The sequence below is a fragment of the Parasteatoda tepidariorum genome, chromosome 10 (assembly GCF_982258835.1).
Source record: "Parasteatoda tepidariorum strain Cologne lab strain chromosome 10, Ptep-v5.0, whole genome shotgun sequence".
NCBI classification, from domain to species: Eukaryota; Metazoa; Arthropoda; class Arachnida; order Araneae; family Theridiidae; genus Parasteatoda; species Parasteatoda tepidariorum.
Window position 1 is genome coordinate 71,755,402 of NC_141764.1, and position 19,523 is coordinate 71,774,924.

General features: G+C 28.7%; 1 protein-coding gene across 2 annotated transcripts; it reads left to right on the plus strand.

Moving 5' to 3' along the window:
• Positions 1-3,195: 3,195 nt before the first annotated feature.
• Positions 3,196-18,359, plus strand: LOC139426200 (uncharacterized). 2 transcript variants are annotated; one of them, XM_071184077.2, is made up of 4 exons: positions 3,196-3,335; positions 6,928-7,036; positions 10,368-11,488; positions 15,789-18,359. In XM_071184077.2, exons 2-4 carry the CDS (start codon positions 7,031-7,033, stop codon positions 16,084-16,086), a joined length of 1,425 nt encoding a protein of 474 aa, XP_071040178.2. In that variant the 5' UTR covers positions 3,196-3,335; positions 6,928-7,030; the 3' UTR covers positions 16,087-18,359. The 2 variants fall into 2 exon arrangements, with proteins under 2 accessions (XP_071040178.2, XP_071040179.2); XM_071184078.2 differs by having other exon boundaries at positions 3,322-3,540.
• The last annotated feature ends 1,164 nt before the right edge of the window (positions 18,360-19,523 follow it).

Sequence of the window (19,523 nt, forward strand, 5' to 3'; positions counted from 1 at the left end):
TTGATTTCTATCTGAAATTACAAAATTGCTTATCATAATAAATTTTTCTAAAAAATAAAAAAAAACAATTGTTTTTGTTTACACTAGTCTCGCTACAAGGTACAAGTGTGAACAAGTTTGATAACTGATTAAGTAGTAGTTCATTACTACTCAGAAAGGTATATTCAAAGCCAACATACAATTAATTTCAATTCAAGTCTAATTGGAGAATTAGAACCGATATATCTTAATTAAAGTACTAATTTGTAATAGAGCATTTCACTGTCTGAGAAATACAGTTTAAACACAAATCAATACATTTGAAAATCATTACCAACTTCAAATGTGTATTGCGATGCAGTCATCATTGTTTCCTCAGTCACTGGCAATGGAAGTTTGCCAACTAATTTTTTTTTGAATTTTTTAACCATTTTTTCATTTTAAATTTTTTTCTCCCTAAGAATGAAAGATTCATGCTTAGAATAACTATTTCCCTGTTTTGTTCGTAAAAATTGGGTATCATAATCTCCACATCACTAAACAACTTCACCTCTATCACTGTTTTTTTTTAATTTAAAAAAAAAAAACTTGACTAGCACAAAGTCGTTAACTCTTATTGAGTTAGTGTTGTTAAGAAATTTCAATATATTTATATCGAACTGATATCATTGCGATTTAAAAAAAAATAAAGAAAAAATACCAAAGTTGATAATTTATAAATGAAAAATTCCACTTAAAGCACATCTACACAAGCCTCCCGTCATTTATCTAGGCTAGTCTCACAAAGAAACATGTTTGTTTATGACTAATGCTGATTAATTGAAACAATATACAAAGCAAAAGTAATGGAAATAGATAAAAACCAATATCATTCATAACATATTTTCGCCTTCGGTATTATCCCCTTTAAAAGTAAAACATTTTAATAAAAGAGTAAAGAGTTACTTTTGAGCCTTAGAAAAGTTCTTTACTAATTTGCACTAAAGTATTCACAGTGTGCTTATGCAAATGCACATGGAAATGGACACCAATCTTGCCCATTTCCGAAATCTCATAGAAGAGATTTGATCGAGAAATAAAAAAGTTCCTATTCAAGACGTCTACTTTAGCGGCATGTCAACACTAGCCTCCGTCTCTCCTAAGTATAAACTCATATTGTCAAGTGAGAATGGAGTTAATTTTTGTCTTGTACTTTCAGATCTTGGGCGTTTTCGGAGTATTTTTCAGATTTGGCAAAAATGGGTATCGTGATAAATTTGTAATTAAAATAAATATTTAGCATAACATATTTGAAATTCTTAAACAAAAAAAAAACAACAAAAAAAGCTGAATGTCTTAATGGCGTTTTTGATGGATAATAAATTAAATTAGCAACTTTGTTAAAATCAAGCTCTATAATTATTTGCTGTAATTGAAATTCGTTCAAAAGTGCCAAATGGAGAGCAGTTCTGTATAATTTGATTTGCTTTTCAAAAAATGTAGCTTTTTTTTCATTATAAAGTATAATTTTCAATGGAATAAATCCTTATCGAATCCTCTTTTGAGTATTGTATTATTCTAGACCAGAGATTTCCTACTTACATGAGGCCGGGGGCCACAACTTTATCAAAATTTTACGGTGTCTTGGGATATTCATCCACTTTTAGATACACCTGAATAAATTTTTTTTAAAAAAATTTCCGCACATGCGCTGTATAATGCAACTACTTCAATTACTCTTATCTGGAGCAGTTTTTGTTATTATTTTTTTAATTTTAAAGCAATAATTTCGTTATCAGTTTAATATTGATTGAAACGCTTTGTTTAATTTTTTTTAAATATTTAAGCTATAGCAAAAGTGGCACTAGACCTAGTATATATTTCGGACATTTATCAAAGGTCTAGTCATACTAGGTCTGGTTAAGTGCCATTGCCCGGTATACATTTGCCCGGTATATCCTACACTGATGTTTTTTTAAGGCCAAGTGCCATTGCCTGGTATATATTTACCAGATACTCCAAACACTGATGTTTGTTCTAATCTATCGTCAGTAAGTATTAAAATATCGAATAAATGTAATTATATCCACGAATAAATAAATATCAAATCGGATGTAATAAATACTTAGGACATTCACCAAAGCGACTATGTGATTGTCAACATTCACCGGTGAAAGACAACAACCACCGATTTCGGTCATTCACAGTAACATGAACATCATTTACATAATAACCTCATCAGGACGATTATTTCATACTCTGCCTAAATAGCATCCGGCATTTCAAAAAATAAAAATAATTGGTTTTGTTGGCGATAATCTCGTAAGGCGATAAAGAATCATGCATAGTACAGGTAAGGAAGGTACAGGTAACCTCGAAATAAAAGTGGATGAATACCCCAAGGAACCTTCTTCAAACATAAAAGAGTCCTATGCTATAAGAAAAATCAAACGTATTGAATTACAAATTAAAATAAGAAGTAGATTTTTAAGCAACACACAGGATTAATTTTGCATTTGAATAAATAATTTCTTGGATGCAAACCTGAGAAATAAATTTTTTTGCACCGTTGGTATGCTAAATTTCACAGAAACGAAGAAATTAGATTTTTTTTTAAACGAAAGAAAAGTATTTTTAACCCATATAGATTTTTTACGAAAATTGTCCGAAAAAATGACAACTAATATATTTAGTTTGCGGGCAAAGACTTCGCCGGCCGCCTGTTGGTAACCACTGTTCTAGATCAATCGATGCAAAGTGCAAGAAATTTGAAAGATAATTTTAAAATAGTTCATTAAATACTTATATGTGAGCAGAAATCTCTTAAAGTTTAAAAATAAGTGTCAAAGTAATCATGTGACATGAAAAAACTGCCGATTTTAGAATGCAATCCGTTTTGCTTCCTCTCTTAATTCAGAGGCATGTCTCGGTATTCCCCCCCCCCCGGATGTTGTCACTCCTTGCGCATTACGCTTTTTTTACAACAACGACTGTTGAAATAGTAAGCATCAGGCATGCTTATTATCAATACGTAAACTTCTTCAGAAAAATGATTTGTATTTTTAAAAAAAAAATAGAAAAAGTCGTTTAAGCATGTTTAAAATTCTAAAAGCATGATCTTTATAAAGCCTTAGTTAAATATAAACAACAAACGTTATCAGTTTTTGCTTCCTGAAGTTTGCAAAACTTTTTTTTAAAATGTTTCCAACGAAATCTTAGTTTAAAAAACTTCGAGCATTAAATTTTTATGCTTAAGAAATGTCTATTTTATCTTCATTTCCATGGCAACGTTGTCTGTGGTCGCACCTTGGATTGAAGATAAGTTGGAAAATCGCTAAATGGCATTGCGACATGATTACCCTCTTCACTAAATACAGGTATGCTGACTATTTGATTGATTTTTAATTAATATTTATTGCAGTATCGTCATAGTGAAAGTAATTGATGATGATTTAATTAGATTTAGAGTAATCAGGTGTTATGCTCGTATTATTGTTCAATAAGTATGCAAAATTTTTAAGAAATAAACGTAACTAAACTGATAAGGAATATTTGAAGAAAATGAAATGAATCCCTTAAAAAGTCAGTTTTTTAAACATCCTTAAAATTATAGATTGTTATTATTTTAAATATTTTTGTCATATATTTATGATATAATATAAAGTTGTTCTAAGTATTCCATATTTTATGCGTAATACATTTTTTAAATAAAAAAAGAATACTTTCTTTAAATACAGGTGTGCTAATTGAAGGATTGATTCTTTATTGTGGCTTTGTTATTGGTTAGTGAAAAGTTAATTAGTTCGTAATAAGTAAATAAGATTTAGAGTAATTTGTGTTGTGATAATTGTGTATAACTTTCTTTTTTTTAAAAAAAATGTGCTTTAACTGTTGTCTAAAAATTTCGGATTAAAATTACAGGCTAGATACTACGGATTGATATTATTTGAAATTTTGTAATACACTTATGATATAATGTTGTTATAAGTATTCTATATTTTAAGCGCAATATATATTTTTAAATACAAAAAATACATTCTCAAATTCTCTCATGAAATGCAGGTGTGCTAATTGTTTGATTTATTTTTAATTCATTTTCATTGAAGTGTTTCCATTAGTTCGTAATAAGTTAAAAACATTTAGAATAATTTATGTGTTGTGATAGTTATGCATAATAGTATTTTTGTTGCCTGAATTGACGAGAAATTTAGGAAGAAAATTAAATCCATCAATTACGGGTTTAAATATTAGACATTAATATTAAGTAAAATATTTTCTTCCTTTTTTAATAATACCGTGTTATTATTTCTATTGTGTTTATTATTTCCAATTTTCAATTGGTCATTAAAAGGTGACCACAAAGTGAAATCAGAAAAGCATATTCTATTTTCTTCTCTTCTGTTCTTATTTTCGGATTTTGTTCAAAATATTTAAGAATTTGTACGATATATTTCTGTGCGTAATAAAAATATGAATAACTGCTATTTGAAGATCAATGAGGGAAGAATGGTTTTTGTTGAAGTTGTGTTGTATTTTTAGGAATGCAAAGTTTGGACAAATTAGTAACATAAAAAATTCATTCTCCCCGAGAATTATTACGTAGTGAAAAGGGGTCGTGCTAGGTGAAAATGATTCCTGCAAATCTTGAATTTTTTCTCAGAATCAGCTTTCATGGAAATTAACCATTCTTCCGCCTAGATCTCCATTTGCGAGAAATAACTAAAAAATAGCAAAAACTCAATTCGTTGAACAATGTACAAGAAACAAAAACATCCAGAAAAATTTACGGGAAAACTGACAGCTAGGTTAATAGTGTAAAACCGTTGAAAATTTACGAGCTAAATCAGTCGCTTCAACAGTTTTTTACCATACAAAAAACAGGTTTTCCATAAAAAGCATAAATAATATATGTAATCAGAATATATCTAAAAAAAAAATTAGTTTTTACAACAAAAACTACAAATAAAGATAAACCTGTTGTCTTTACATACTTTTACCGTATGCGAACAAGTTTTCTCTGTGTGGAATTTACAGAATAAATCTGTACTCACACCAGGTGTGAAAATTTCATCGTCGGTAGAATTTGCATCGACTAGTCATTGCTGAATTTCGAACCTGGGTCACTTTATTTATTAGGTGCACGGTCATTCTCCTGAGCCACTGCGGCTGAAGTGCTATATTAAGAAGAAATTGCGATGGTGAAAATATCACATCCATAATATATCAATTTAATAATAGAATCGCAGTTTTCTTTATACGATGTTCGAAGCCATAAAGTGATTGTTAAAATGTTAGAGCAAGTATAGAAAATAATCATTAAATTATAAAAAAATGGGTAAAGTTATATTACGGAACACAAAACTTCAACTAACGGTTTTAGTATGTTTGTGATTAGGGTTAAAAACGGTGAAAAACCGTTTTTTTAACGAAACGTCTTTAAACCGTTAAATATGCGGAGAAATCGCTAGAAAACAACGGGTATTTTTTACGATGAAAATATAAATGATATATCAAATATTTGTTAACAAAATAATATTTGCAGTGGATTTTGTTGTATAATGATAAATAATTTTGATAATATTTCAAATTTATTCCGATTTATTTTCTTCGTTTTTGCTATTAAAATTTTTTATAATGAGATTTGTTAAATTTTACATTAAAACAGGGTAAGTTTTATATAATAGAAGGATAAATTTTGCTTTGTTTTCATAAAATCATGTTTTAAGTCATGTAAAGATGATTAAATTATTTTATTCTTAGAATATAATAGAATTGTTCTGTTCTATTATATTCTGAATGTTTTGATGTATTAAGCTTACATTTATTTATTTTGTGTATATAATACTTGGGTGTAATTTATATACATTAATTTTTTAACTTATAATTTCAGAAAATATTTTGTAAATATGTATGCATGTCTACAATATTTTTGTAACAAATATGAATGGATAAAAGTAATTTAATTCATATTTATAAAAAAACCTACAAAAAAAATTCCGACTTCTAATTATACCTGACGTGAAATTGCCCCTTTCATGTTTTTCCCCCGTAACTGTTTTGTTTACGTCATGATTGTGGTCATGCGTCATAATAAATTAATCATTCTAGGATACATTTGTCAGACTTAGATAATGACTTAAAAATTACTACAATCGACATATTGGTTTTTCTAGTAAGTACGTTCCATTTCTGAAGAAAAATAAAAATTTCATTCAATAATTTAGAAAAATATATATATAAATAAATAGAGATAGAACATATAATTTGCAATTCAAGGCAAAATAATAATAATAATTTACTATAAGTACTTCTTGCCTAATAATGGATATGTAATAAGTAACTAATTTATGTCCCTTAACAATTATGTCACTAATTTATGTACTAAGTTTAACTTCGAACGGTATAAAAAAACTACACAAGACATGTTAATTTATAAGTGAAAGTAATTAGTTTAATTATGAACTCAGTCACAGAAACGTAGTTATTTGTTTATTTGGCGAAATTTCAGTATTTCTCCAAACCGTTGGAACCAGTAGCGCGAATAAAAAAACACTACTATTTATTTTAGAAACTGGTTGATATAAAGACAATTTAACGCTGAAAACAATGTTTAATCATTATTTACAATCAGTTTTAATTTTTTGATTAGTTGATAAACAGAAACACTTCTAATTTTTGGGTGTGAAAATTTTGATGTCTGTATATAATCTAAATTACTCTAAATGATTAAATCGAAAATCTGGAAGAAATCGGTTGAATATTCGTCAAGAAATAAAAATTCAACTTCAAATAAATTTAATTTTTATATTTATTTCAAATTAAAGTTAACTTCTGAATTCAAAATTTTGAAAATATAATTGAATGTGCAGTTGTTAACAAGCAATGAAAAATTTAAAATAATGTCTTGACATTTGAAATAGGATTGGAAAAAGATGAATTATATATATATTTATTTATTTTTTATTTTAGACAAAGTGTTCCGAAGAGCATGCTTTTTATACGGTGGATGTAACTTATACTAAACTTATACAAATTTTTTGATGAGCAAATTGATCTACGCTTAGAAATTCAAATGCAGGTAAGAAAATGTGCTATAAATTTTTTGAGTGTTACCTTTCTTTCAAATTTAGTAAAACACACACATGCAAAGGTAAGAAGTAATAAAATTGTATCAAAGTAATACTTATAAAATTATACTTTTATAGTATATCTTTTTTTCCACTTTTTAATTTGTTCGACAGCACGAATGGGGTTTAGCATTATCGGAAAGCTCCTTTCGACGCTTGTCTTCTACCCTGTAAGTGTTCTTCAGTATTTTGCTCGCAGAGCAGTACAGATACACTGTAAAAAGAACTGGATCAAATTGCGTTATAAAGTACCGCTATTTTCGATGCATCATCCGTAAACTCCATTTTCATCGTAAAATATTCTATTGTAGTATTTATTTGAATAGAGTGATTCGGTGATTTTACAGTAATTATTTCTGTTCAAATAATTTTACAGTATTAGTTATTTAATTAGAGTATTTCAGTGATTTTACGGTAATTATTGTTGTAAAAATTACGGTATACCAGAATTTTTGTTCCGTAACATGTTCCGATAAAAATTATGGATTTTACGGTAAAAAATACCGCTAAGTTGAGTACCAGTATTTCATACCATAATTTTATCCTTACTTTTTTACAGTAGTAGATTTCCTAGCCGTCTAACCATCTCAAATTTGGTCTGCCTTTTTCTTTTTTCTTCGAGTACATGTATATTTAAACCCTTTGACGCAAAACTTTGATTAAGCATATGTTCTAAAATTTTTTAATTATTTTATATTTATTTAAGTAAATTAGTGAAAAATATTATATTTAGTATTTAAATTATTTATGGTTATGGAACACAACAGGAAACACCAGTGGTTTTCATTGCTTTAAAGGTAAAATTTTACAAAAACGGCTCACTTTTAAAAAATAAGTTTCTAAATTTGCACCTATTTGCAGTTATTTAGATCTAATAAAAACAGTCATTCATCATTGAAATTTTTTTGATTTTCAAAATCAATTATTGATAAATTTTTGAATATGAATATAAATAAAATGTTTCAAACTACTCTGCTTGGATTTTATATTCTATTACAAATGTAATTTCAATAATCTAAAAGATTTCTTGTAGTAATTATTGCACTGCTTCGTTTACATCAGATTTATATGTCAAAATATATTTTTGCTTTTAATTAGAACGTCAGAAAAAAAATATAAATAAAATGAACACCGTTGTCCCTTATTTGTCAAAGGGTTAATGAGCATGACAAAATAATAGAAATTATATAATTTGCGAATGTAGAATGCTATAGAAATAAATAATTTAATTTAAATAAATTTGCTCTATAAGTTTATTATGAGTCAACTATTACTGTGTCTGTGTTTCCTTGCTGTGTCTTGCTGTATATACTGTGTCTGTGTTCACTCACAGTTTCAATTATAAATAAAAACAAAGTTTTGGTATCTTCAACCTGATGCAACATACTTGGATGAAATTCAGATATTTTGCCAATTAAATTTGATACAAGCGAGCCCTCCTCACACATATGTAATGTAGTTGTTGTTGTTGTCGTGGACCAATAAGGCACTGGAAGGTGCGATTGTTCTTATTTTCCAATGGCGCCATCTACATCCAAGAATTCAACTTCTACCACACCCATACGTCACACCCGTTTATAGGGCAGACTCATTCATAACATCCATTCATTCATCCAAAGATCGTAATTTTGATCTGAACCAGAGAATGATCAATCTAGAATCCAGTACCCCTAGTGGTACAATTGTTATGGGAACATGGAGTACTTTATGATCCGACAGATTTAACGTGCACCAGTCACCACTTACTACACGGCGAATCTTCTGCCGTCTGGATTCGAACTCCTGTTCTCACGAACGTGATTCCAAAGCCCTATCATCCAGGCCATCCCGGCCCCACATATACGTTATGAAAAGTAAAAATAACTTTTTCGCGTTGCTTTAATATTTTGAATGAAATACTGATTAAGCAGCTAAAATTATTTAATTTTTAGGGGGTAAGAGCTATTTCACAAGGAAAAGTAACTATTTTATTGAAGAAACAATTCATTTTATGGTTAAAAGAAATTATTAAACAAAAAAAGGTAACAATTTTATAGTGGAATACCATTTTAAGAGGAAAAGGGGATATTTTATGGAGGATGGTATTAATTTATAATCGAAGTAGCAATTATTTTATAGAATATCGTTTCTAAGGAGAAAGTAAACATTTTAAAAGAGAAATTACAATTTTGGTAGAGAAAGGTGTTCATTTTTTAGTGAAAAGAAGCAATTTTTGAAGGTGTTTAGGTGTTAGTATTATAAGAGTGTATTATGAGAGTATTATAAGAGAACTATTAGTGTATTATAAGAGGGCTATAATACACTAATAGTGTACATTATACACTAATACTATACATTATCTAGTGAAAAAATAACCGTTACTAATGCTAATTTTCTAAATTTGATTCTTAATTTTAAGAACTAAGGAACATTACAGAACGTGAACGTTATTGGAAAAATTAAATTTATCCTTTTTTCTACACTGTGTAAAATTTCGGATGAAATAATGGTGAAATAAATTTTTTCCGGACCACGATACGGAACAAAAAGTCTGATATACAGCAATTTTTACAGTAATAATTATTGTAAAATCACCGAATCCCTCTAATTAAATAAATATTAATGTAAAAATTACTTGGTAATATTTTACGGTAAAAATGGATTTTACGGATGATGCACTGAAAATGCTCGTGCTATCTGATATACCGTAAGAAACGAAAACAAAGAATTTGATATAGCGTGATTCTTATAGTAATAATTATTGTAAAATCACCGAATCACTCTAATTAAATAAATATTAATGTAAAAATTACTTGGTAATATTTTACGGTGAAAATGGATTTTACGGATGATGCATTGAAAATGCTCGTGCTATCTGATATACCGTAAAAAACGAAAACAAAGAATCTGATATAGCGTGATTCTTATAGTAATAATTATTGTAAAATCACCGAATCACTCTAATTAAATAAATATTAATGTAAAAATTACTTGGTAATATTTTACGGTAAAAATGGATTTTACGGATGATGCACTGAAAATGCTCGTGCTATCTGATATACCGTAAAAAACGAAAACAAAGAATCTGACATAGCGTGATTCTTATAGTAATAATTATTGCGAAATTTTCGAATCACAGTAATTAAATAAATATTAATGTTAAAATTACTTGGTAATATTTTACTGAAAAAATGGATTTTACGGATGATGCACTGGAAATGCCGGTATCTATTACCACAATTCGATCCGGAATTTTTTACAATGTAGTACGTAAATTTTTATTCATTTATTATTATTTTTCAGAAAATGAAAAAATCACCCCAAGGAAGCTTATACAAAGCCATGACATTTGCCATAACTTTCCCATTGCTGGTCTGGAGCCAGGTAACAGGCGCACCTGACTCGTTATGCCCTGCAGTTTGCGTTTGCCATAACTTGCAAGATGAAGGACTCTATAAATTAGACTGCTCTCGGGTAGATTTGTCAATAGTGCCACCCCTTGATGACTGGCCAGCTAATGTCACTCATATGGACCTTAATTCCAATAAAATTACAGCCTTGGACGTTGAACTAGGTCATCCCACAGTAGAAGTTCTGGACTTAAGCGATAACCGCATTGCGACTGCCGTTCAGTATGCTTTTGGAGGTCTTACTAAATTGAAATATTTGAATTTAGCCAATAACGCTATTTCGTCATTTGCTGACAATGGATTCTATGGTCTTGATCATCTACAGGCACTGAACATAAGCGGCAATAACTTGCACGTTATTCCAGATCGACTTTTGTATAATTTCCTTGGCCTGCAAGAGTTATCACTGGCTAATAATCCATTAACTCACATCGATCCCATTAATTTAAATCGTATGGTGGCTTTGAAATGGTTGGATCTCAGCAATACTAATCTGTACTCGATGCAACCGCATATATTCCATACCACGCCGCAGCTTGAATTTCTGGATTTATCTTCCAATGATTTCCATGAAGTGCCAACGGATGCTTTGAGAAGTGCCAAGAGTCTGAAGTACCTTAAATTGAACGAGAATCCAGTGGATAGACTGGATAAGAAGTCTTTCATCAAACTGAGTACACTGGAAGTTTTGGAATTGAATGAAATGGATCAGCTTGAGAAAGTTTTCGCTCAAACTTTTTCGAGTTTGACGAGTTTGCGTGTGCTTGAAATGAAATACAATCGATATCTAACGGTTATTGATGCTCGGGCGTTTGATGGATTGTTCAATAACACGAGGCCAACACTTCAAGAGCTGGATTTGGAAGGAAACAAAATATCTAAGTTGGACAGAGATATGGTGCCGTGTGCAAAGTTGAAAAAGTTCAACGTTCAGACAAACCCTTGGCAGTGTGATTGCAACTTGAGGTGGATCAAAGAGTGTGATATCCAACAGATTTACGCTGCTGATTTAAGGTAAACATACATTCTTTTTACATGTTTTTAAGCTTTTTTTTAATGAAATTAGACATTTTATTAAAATGAATTAGACATTTAATGAAATTAGACATTTTATTTAAAGCGCGTTCATCCACTGAATAAAATTTCAGCACCTTTATTTAGTCGATGTTATAATAATGTTATATACTATATTTCTTTAGAGGCCATTTTCAGGAATTTCTTTTAAATCAAGCATAATTAGTCTTTCCTTTTTTTTTTTATTGATTTTTAACTTTCGTTATTGCAATTTAGGAAGGACATTCACCAGATTTTTAAGAATGTGAAAAACAAATGTTTTATATTTCTTTTGACAAGTGTCTTCTCGAAAATATTATTTGAAATCGAGGATTTATAATTTTGAACCGGCGTTGAACAACCCAAATCCGAATATATGACGTTTAATGTAATTTTGAACTCAACCCGAGAACTCAAAGACAAGGGAATACCTGGATAAAGCATTGAGACAAACTAGCCTTCGTAGAGGACTTTTGGATGGAACAACCAACATTCGACGTAACATGGAGAGGAAAACCACGAAAACCTCCCATAGTTAACCCGATGGCAAGGGGAATCTAACCCATGATCCATCCACTACTGAGAATATTTAACGTCAATATTGTGACTGGTCCGAGCCGAGAGCAGAATTCGTATCTACCAGCCACAGCTGAGATTCGAAACCGGGTAACCTAATTTTTAGGCGAACGCTCTATCTCCGAGCAACTACGACTCAAGATTTATCATTTGAAATCAACGAAATTGTTATTTGTGAGCATATTATGGAGGTGAATTTTTTAGGGTTTTACTTAAAACCAAACATTTTGCTACTAGTTCCTAATTTTATTTTTAGTTTTCATTGGGCATTGCAATTTAAGATGAAAGTGTGATATTCAGGTGAGTTTAAAGTCGCGTACATCAAAACTTAAAGGTCCGTTCAAGTATCAGTTTCACAGTATAAACTAAAGTACGGCATTTGAAAAGTTGGCTTTTGCTTTTTTACCAGATAATATTTAGGTGCTAAACTAAATGTTCGAAATCACGACCTCTTCACGAACATTATAGCTACACTTTTACCAGATTTTGGAAGATCAGATTTGTTTATGTTACCAGATTTTGCATTATGCAGCAGGACACTATTGATGTAAGCGTCACTTAATTAAGAATAATGCAGCATCACGGTAATTAATTGAAAAGTTGGCTTTTTGCTTTTTTACCTGATAATATTCAGGTCCTAAACTAAATGTTCGAAATGACGTCCTTTTCGCGAACATTATAGCGTACTTCTTCTACCAGATTTTGCTTTATACAGCGAGACAGTGTTTATTGGCTGTTGTGATGTTCGTTTTCAGTCAACAATTTTCATTATGCTTTTGGTCTACCTACGCAAAAACTATGTTTCAACTTCTCTAGATTCTTCATTGACCGACTTGGAGAGTCTGTCGGTTCTCTTCTTGTCAGCTATTAATCTATTTCCGTTGAAATGGTGAACGAATCATCTCACTATTAATTTATTGGATGGATTTCATTTAACACAATCTACACGATCATATACCTGGAGGAAATTGAAATTCGATATGCTTTTCCTAAATTACGAACAGTTAAACTTCGATACGTTTGACTTTAAACTCTACTACTATAAAAAAAAATTTTAAAAAACGAGGAAGCAATTTAAATTACTCAAAATCTTTTACATAACAATTTTAAATAACGTGCTTTCTGACATTCTACATTCTTTTTATTGTATTTTCGTTTTCAAGTGTTGTCTTGCAGAATTTTATTTGAAGCATTTTTGAATATAAGGGACTTATACTATCTGAAGTAAAATGTAGATTTATATTTTCTTAAATGTTTTTAGAATTATAATTGAAATCACACTACTTTCGCTAAATATTTTCCTTTAATGTTCCTTTTAAAACTTGTTCGAAATCCCACATTAGATAATTAATAAATCATCCACTTGATTGCTTTTTTGAATCGTTTTCTAATATTAAGCTTAAATTTCTATCGTGAAATAAAATAATGCATTATAAGATTATTTTAAAGAACAAATTGCTTTACTACAGTTAATATTTTCAAATGAAAAATAATTCTATGTGATTATAACTTCCTTTTGCTATCCATAAGAAAGGGAGTGTAATACTTATCAAGTTTCTTAAGGGGTGTGAGAGGATTTCTTGCTTCTTTAAATAGAAAAAAAATATAGAATTTATGGAAAAATTGTGAAAAATTAATCTAAAGATTTTCTGAAATTCTTATTAGAAACAAGAAAATTTTTGATATATTTTACTGGTTGTTTCTAGAGTTAAAATGAGCGATAATATACGAATTTATGGAAAATGTCAAAGAAATGAATTAAAATGAGCTACATAATTTGACTATGTCAATTATTAATAGGCGATGTATGGGGGAGCTATAGTGTTAGGAACTTAGAATTTTATTGCTATCATTAGGAGCAAAAACGAATTATATATTACGAATGCATGGATGTAATGAAGTACGATAAAATAATAATCTGTTGTAATATTAAATAACTTATAATATTATTAATTTTAATACAGGCATGAGCGATGTAATGCAAACTCACGATATTATAAGATGCGACACAACAAAGTTACTGCACACAGGGAAGAAAAAAATTATTAGAAAATTACCGTATTGTATGGTAATGACATTCCTGGTTAAAAAAAAAAAGAGCAACATAATTCTGGTTAATAAAATCAAAATATACGGCGTTGAAACTATTCATTTGGTAGTTTTTCTGTTCATGTAACAGTTTATCAGAAATTCTGGTTTCCGAAATTATATTTCTTATTACTACGCATTTAGAAAAAAAATATATACTAAGTTGAGAAGTAAATTTAACTGAATATAGCGTTTTTATGCCATGGTCTAAGGCAGAGGTTCCCAAAAGGTGTTCAGAGGAACCCTAGGGTTCCATAAAAATGTCACGGGGTTCCATGAGCTAGAACCTTTTTCTAACCAGCAAATATTTTTTAAATTTTTAGTGGGCTAACCAATAATATATTATTTATTTAATATTTCTGTTATTTTTATGATCATTAAATGACAAAAGAAGTAACAAAATTTTAAAATTTCCGTAATTATTTCTTAGCCTAAACATGCACAAGTATTTCTCATCGAACTTTGAGATTCAAAATAAAATAACTAAATTCTAGAAAAAAATATTTTTCTCCGATAACCTTTCTAACAGTTTAAAACAGTTCTTCTTTAAAAACCATAACTCAGTTTATTTCATTCACTTAGACTTGTGTATGCGTCAAAAAGCTTCTGTAAACTTATGAATCTAACTGCCGAGCATATAAATTAATTTCAAGACAGTTATTGATAGAGCATTTCATAAATTCATCCTTCAGAATAACTATTTTCACATTAATTTGTTTTTTTTTTTATTCTTCTTTTTTTTTCTAGTATATTTGCAGTTATTAATGAACTTTTTTAAAAGTAATAGTTCCGCAAACGAAACTCGACTTTTTAGGGTTCTGCAACCGAAAAAAATTTGGGATCCTCTGCTCTAAGGTATCATGATAAAATTACCACACTTACCAAATTTTAACGCAGATTATAAAACCATATTTCATTTGTTAAATTATCTTTTTCATTAATCTTCTTTATCTTTTCGGGAAAACAAAATAAAAAATTTAGTATTTGTCTACATGTTTTTAGGAAATTTTATGTTAAAAATATTTAATTGTAAATATATCATTGATTTTTCGTAGCGACTGATTAGCTATTCCGTCATATGTTTCGACTTCACAAAAACATTCATTTTTTTCTATGTTTCAAGATGTAAGGGCTATAAAAAATATTTAAAAGTGATTTGTTCATGCAAATAGGTTTTCACTGACAATAACTAGAAAATATAGAAGAACAAGAACCGAAACTGAAATTCAGACAGTTAGAAGTTATAAAATGTACGAAAAAGGAATACCAGTTTATATACAGTATACTCTCTATATCTCGAATTTTATTATTATTATCGTAGAATTCATTATTGTTAACTAATATTAATTATTATTGTTATTAATTATTGTATTAAAAAATTTCAATATACGTTATATCGAATTTTTGTATTTTTTTCCGATTAATTATTGTTAAAATTCGTTGAAAAATTACCGAGCTCTTTGGTGTTTCCAAAGAGCCAAAAACATGGTAAATTTTATTATATTCTGATAGTGTTGATTATATTTTTTCTCATTGTAATAATAAATCATTCATTACAGAAAATTTAAAAATAACAATTTTTTTCTATTTTTCACAGATGTAGGCACCCGAAGAAATTTGAAAACGCCCACATTTTTGATATGAGTGAAGAAGAATTTTCATGCGATTATCTAACTTATAGTAATTCCCCAGCTGCTTTGCATCATAACAGAGTCATTAAAAGCTTAACTGTGGCAATCACTGTATGTTTTTTGGTGGCTGTTGCACTTGGAATAGCTTTTACCTACAAATGGAAAAGCATTAAGTCCTGGTACAAGTATAAAACTCAAGGTCCTGGTGCAGTGTACTACGTTCGAGCCAGGAATTCGCCTGGTCCAGCTATAAATGCAAGCTAGATTCTATTCAGCAAATACTCTTCCAGGTCTGGCAAAAAGTTTATAAACTGAGAAGAAACTATTTTTTTTTCTCCATTTTCTGAACTGAAGAAACTGCGAAAAACGTTGTTTTTTATCTTTTCAAAAATAAAACCAAAAAAAGCGGAAATGTTTTGTTACAAAATATACGGACTTTGCTGGAATAAAGTTTTAATAAAACCTTGGAACGTTTTAAACAGTAATATTGTTCAAATCTGCTAAAACCTTAACATGATGTTAAGTATAACCATAGCATTAATTTTCTTAAGCTTTATTAGATATTATAGTTCACATTGATTCAAAAATTGATTCAATTTACCATCTTTGTTATAAGAAGGCTTAGTGAAACTTTGGAACGTGTTAACTGGCAATATCGTTCAAATTTTCTGAAACCTTAACATGATGTGAAGTATAACCATTATTTTATTGTTCATCAGCTTAATTTGATATTATAGTTCAAATTGATTCCAAAATTGACTCAGTTTAGCATTTCTTATGGTTTCGGCAGCTTTGCACAATATTCTTTGTCGAGGTATTAGTATTATGTTTCAACTTCAAACCTATTTTTCTGTTGGTGTATTTATTTTTTAAGTGCTTAGTGAATGATTCATCATTTACATATTTTTAATACTGTAATTGCGTGTGAAAATTTATTAGTAAGAATTTAGTATATTTTTGTTTGTTTTTATATATTTTTTTTTTAGTTTTTTGAGTAAAAAGTAAGAATTTGTTGCTAAAAAATGACAGGGTGCTAAATGATCAATGAAAAATCACAAGGTGACAAAAAATGCAAGTTAATTTTTCTTCAAAGTTTTGAAAAGGGAAAAAAATTACTAAATTTAGTGCTAATTCAATTTATAAAAATAAAAAATAATACAGCTGGAAAAATATCTTGTTTTCTTTGAAATTAACATTTGCTTATGATTCCTTTTCTGATATTTTAATTTCGTTACATTGTGTTTTTAATTAAAAATGAAACATACTTTAAATTTTAAAAAAAAATTATCTTTTTATTTAAGATATTACTGTAAATTCCTGTGAATATCTAGTCTTAAGTTAATGTTTAATGTTTAAAAATAGTTTTAAGCTAATGTTTAAGTATAAAAAAAAGTCTCAGCTTTAAATAAGTTGAGGAAGACTAGTTTGCACCAAACCATGTAGTTTTTATTGTAACCATGTAGTTCTTGTTCAATTCTCCTTACTATAATAATTTTATTTTTTAATATTAAATAAAATATCACATATGCATGAGAAAAATCTTGGTCATATTTATTTCATAACATTAGTATATTGTTACTATGTCGTATTCTAAATAGATAAACTAGGTTAAACTTTGCGCAAAATATGGTTTTGATTGAAAGACTAAAATAGGGGTTATAATAATATTTTAGTTTCCGTAAACTATATAGAAATTTAAGTATTTATATTTGCGTCATATATAATAAGGTTAAATAATTCAAAAATATTATGAGATTAAAATAAAGAAAATTCCTACTACTTTAAGTTAAGCTTCCACACATTAAAATTGCTTCTACTTTTTACACACGTATTTAATTTTTTTTTTTAATTTTTTTGTTCATTTAAAATTATTTTCACTAATTTTTTTTTCCTTTGACTTGTTTTCATACCTTAAAAAATGTGTTACAAAACAAATATGTAAAAAAGTGTTACAAAACAAACACATTTTTACATATTTGTTTTATGCTGCCATTTTATTTTACATTCGACATGATTATATACGTACCTATATTTCTGAAAGAAAAAGGGATGAAGAATGTTTGTTTTGCACTTGTTTCCTTCCTGTATCAAAATTGACCAAAAATGATTGTTAATAGATTTTTGTTTTTAGTTTTATCAGTTTTCACTAATTAAATTCTTCTTCGAAAATATCTTTCGAAGAAAAAAAACAAGTAGTTTTTGTGTAATGAATATCTCTGTAAATTGAAATTTACGTTTTGCACTTGCTTCCTACGTGTATCACAATTGAGCAGAAACGTTTGTAAATACATGCTGTTTTATTTTTTAATATTAAAAATATTTTTCTTTAGTTTCTTTTTGGGAAAATAAGAAAAGCATATTTAGTATTTGTCTGGATGATTTTGAGAAATTTTTAGTTTAAAATATTTAATTGTTCATATGTCATTGATTTTTGTAGCGAATGTTTAGCTGTTTCGTCATATGTTTCGATTTCACAAAATCATGATCATTTTCTGTATGTTTCAAGATGTAACAATAATAAAAAATTTTAAAAATGATTTGTTCATATAAATAATTTTTTACTGACTAAAAAATACTGAAAAATACAGAAGAACAAGGACCACCGAATCCGAAATTCAGACTTTAAGTATACGAAAAAGGAATCCCAGTTTATTTATGTGCTTTTCATCGAATTATTTATCGATGTATACATCGATGTGTTATTACCTATCGTTACGTACAAATGAAACTAGGTATTAATCGATTCCTTACAATGGTTCTATTGGCGTTATGGATTCATTACACTGCTATCTAAAAACATTAAGCTGTCGAACCTTTAGACATAACCTCGTTCTTTCAACGTTGGAAATTTTTGCAACGTATATAATTAGTTTAGTACAATTTTAATACACTTTCCATCGGTGCAGAGATTAATTTTTTAAATCAAAGTTTTATTTCGTATTTTTGCAAATTTTAATAAGCTTGATACATCGAAAGACATATTGCGAGAAGTACAATATTACAATACCTTCAAAACATTAATATTTAAGATACAATAATTCTTTGTTTATAACGAATTAAAAGAAACTTTAGTTTTCCGCTATAGCTGCAAAAATTCGTTCGGGGAAAATGTGATCATTTTTCTGTAATTAAAATTAACAAAGGAAGAGGACAAAATGGAAGACGTTTTTATTTATATATCTGATATTAATGTAGAAAGTGAATATAATTTCACTTAATTTTCCTCTTTTAATCATAATCTCTTAAGTTATTATTTTGGAAAAACACCAGCTAAATTATCATCCTACATAAGAATGAAAAAATCTTTTGCTGTTATCAACAATATTTTCATATACTTCAAATGGATGTACAACTTGCAAAATAAATAAACGGACCCCCCTGAATAACTTTTAATCTAATGATCGGATCTTCATGTTCCAGGACTCATTTTCAATAGTTCGAGAGGGTGACGTCAAATATTCTAAAGTGGGTTAAAATTAATTCTAAAGATAAAGATTAAGATTAAGTCTATAATTGGACTTTCTGAGGTAAATCTTACATTAGATACCCTTTTTGTTGTGGATTTTCTTGCTGTAGCCTGGAGTTTATCTGACTTACCTCAAATTAAGAAGATAGGCAACAACAAAGTCAAATATTGCAAATGGTATTATAAGTTTGGAAATTAGACACAGAAAAAGTACTTTCTCTGATTAAACATTTGC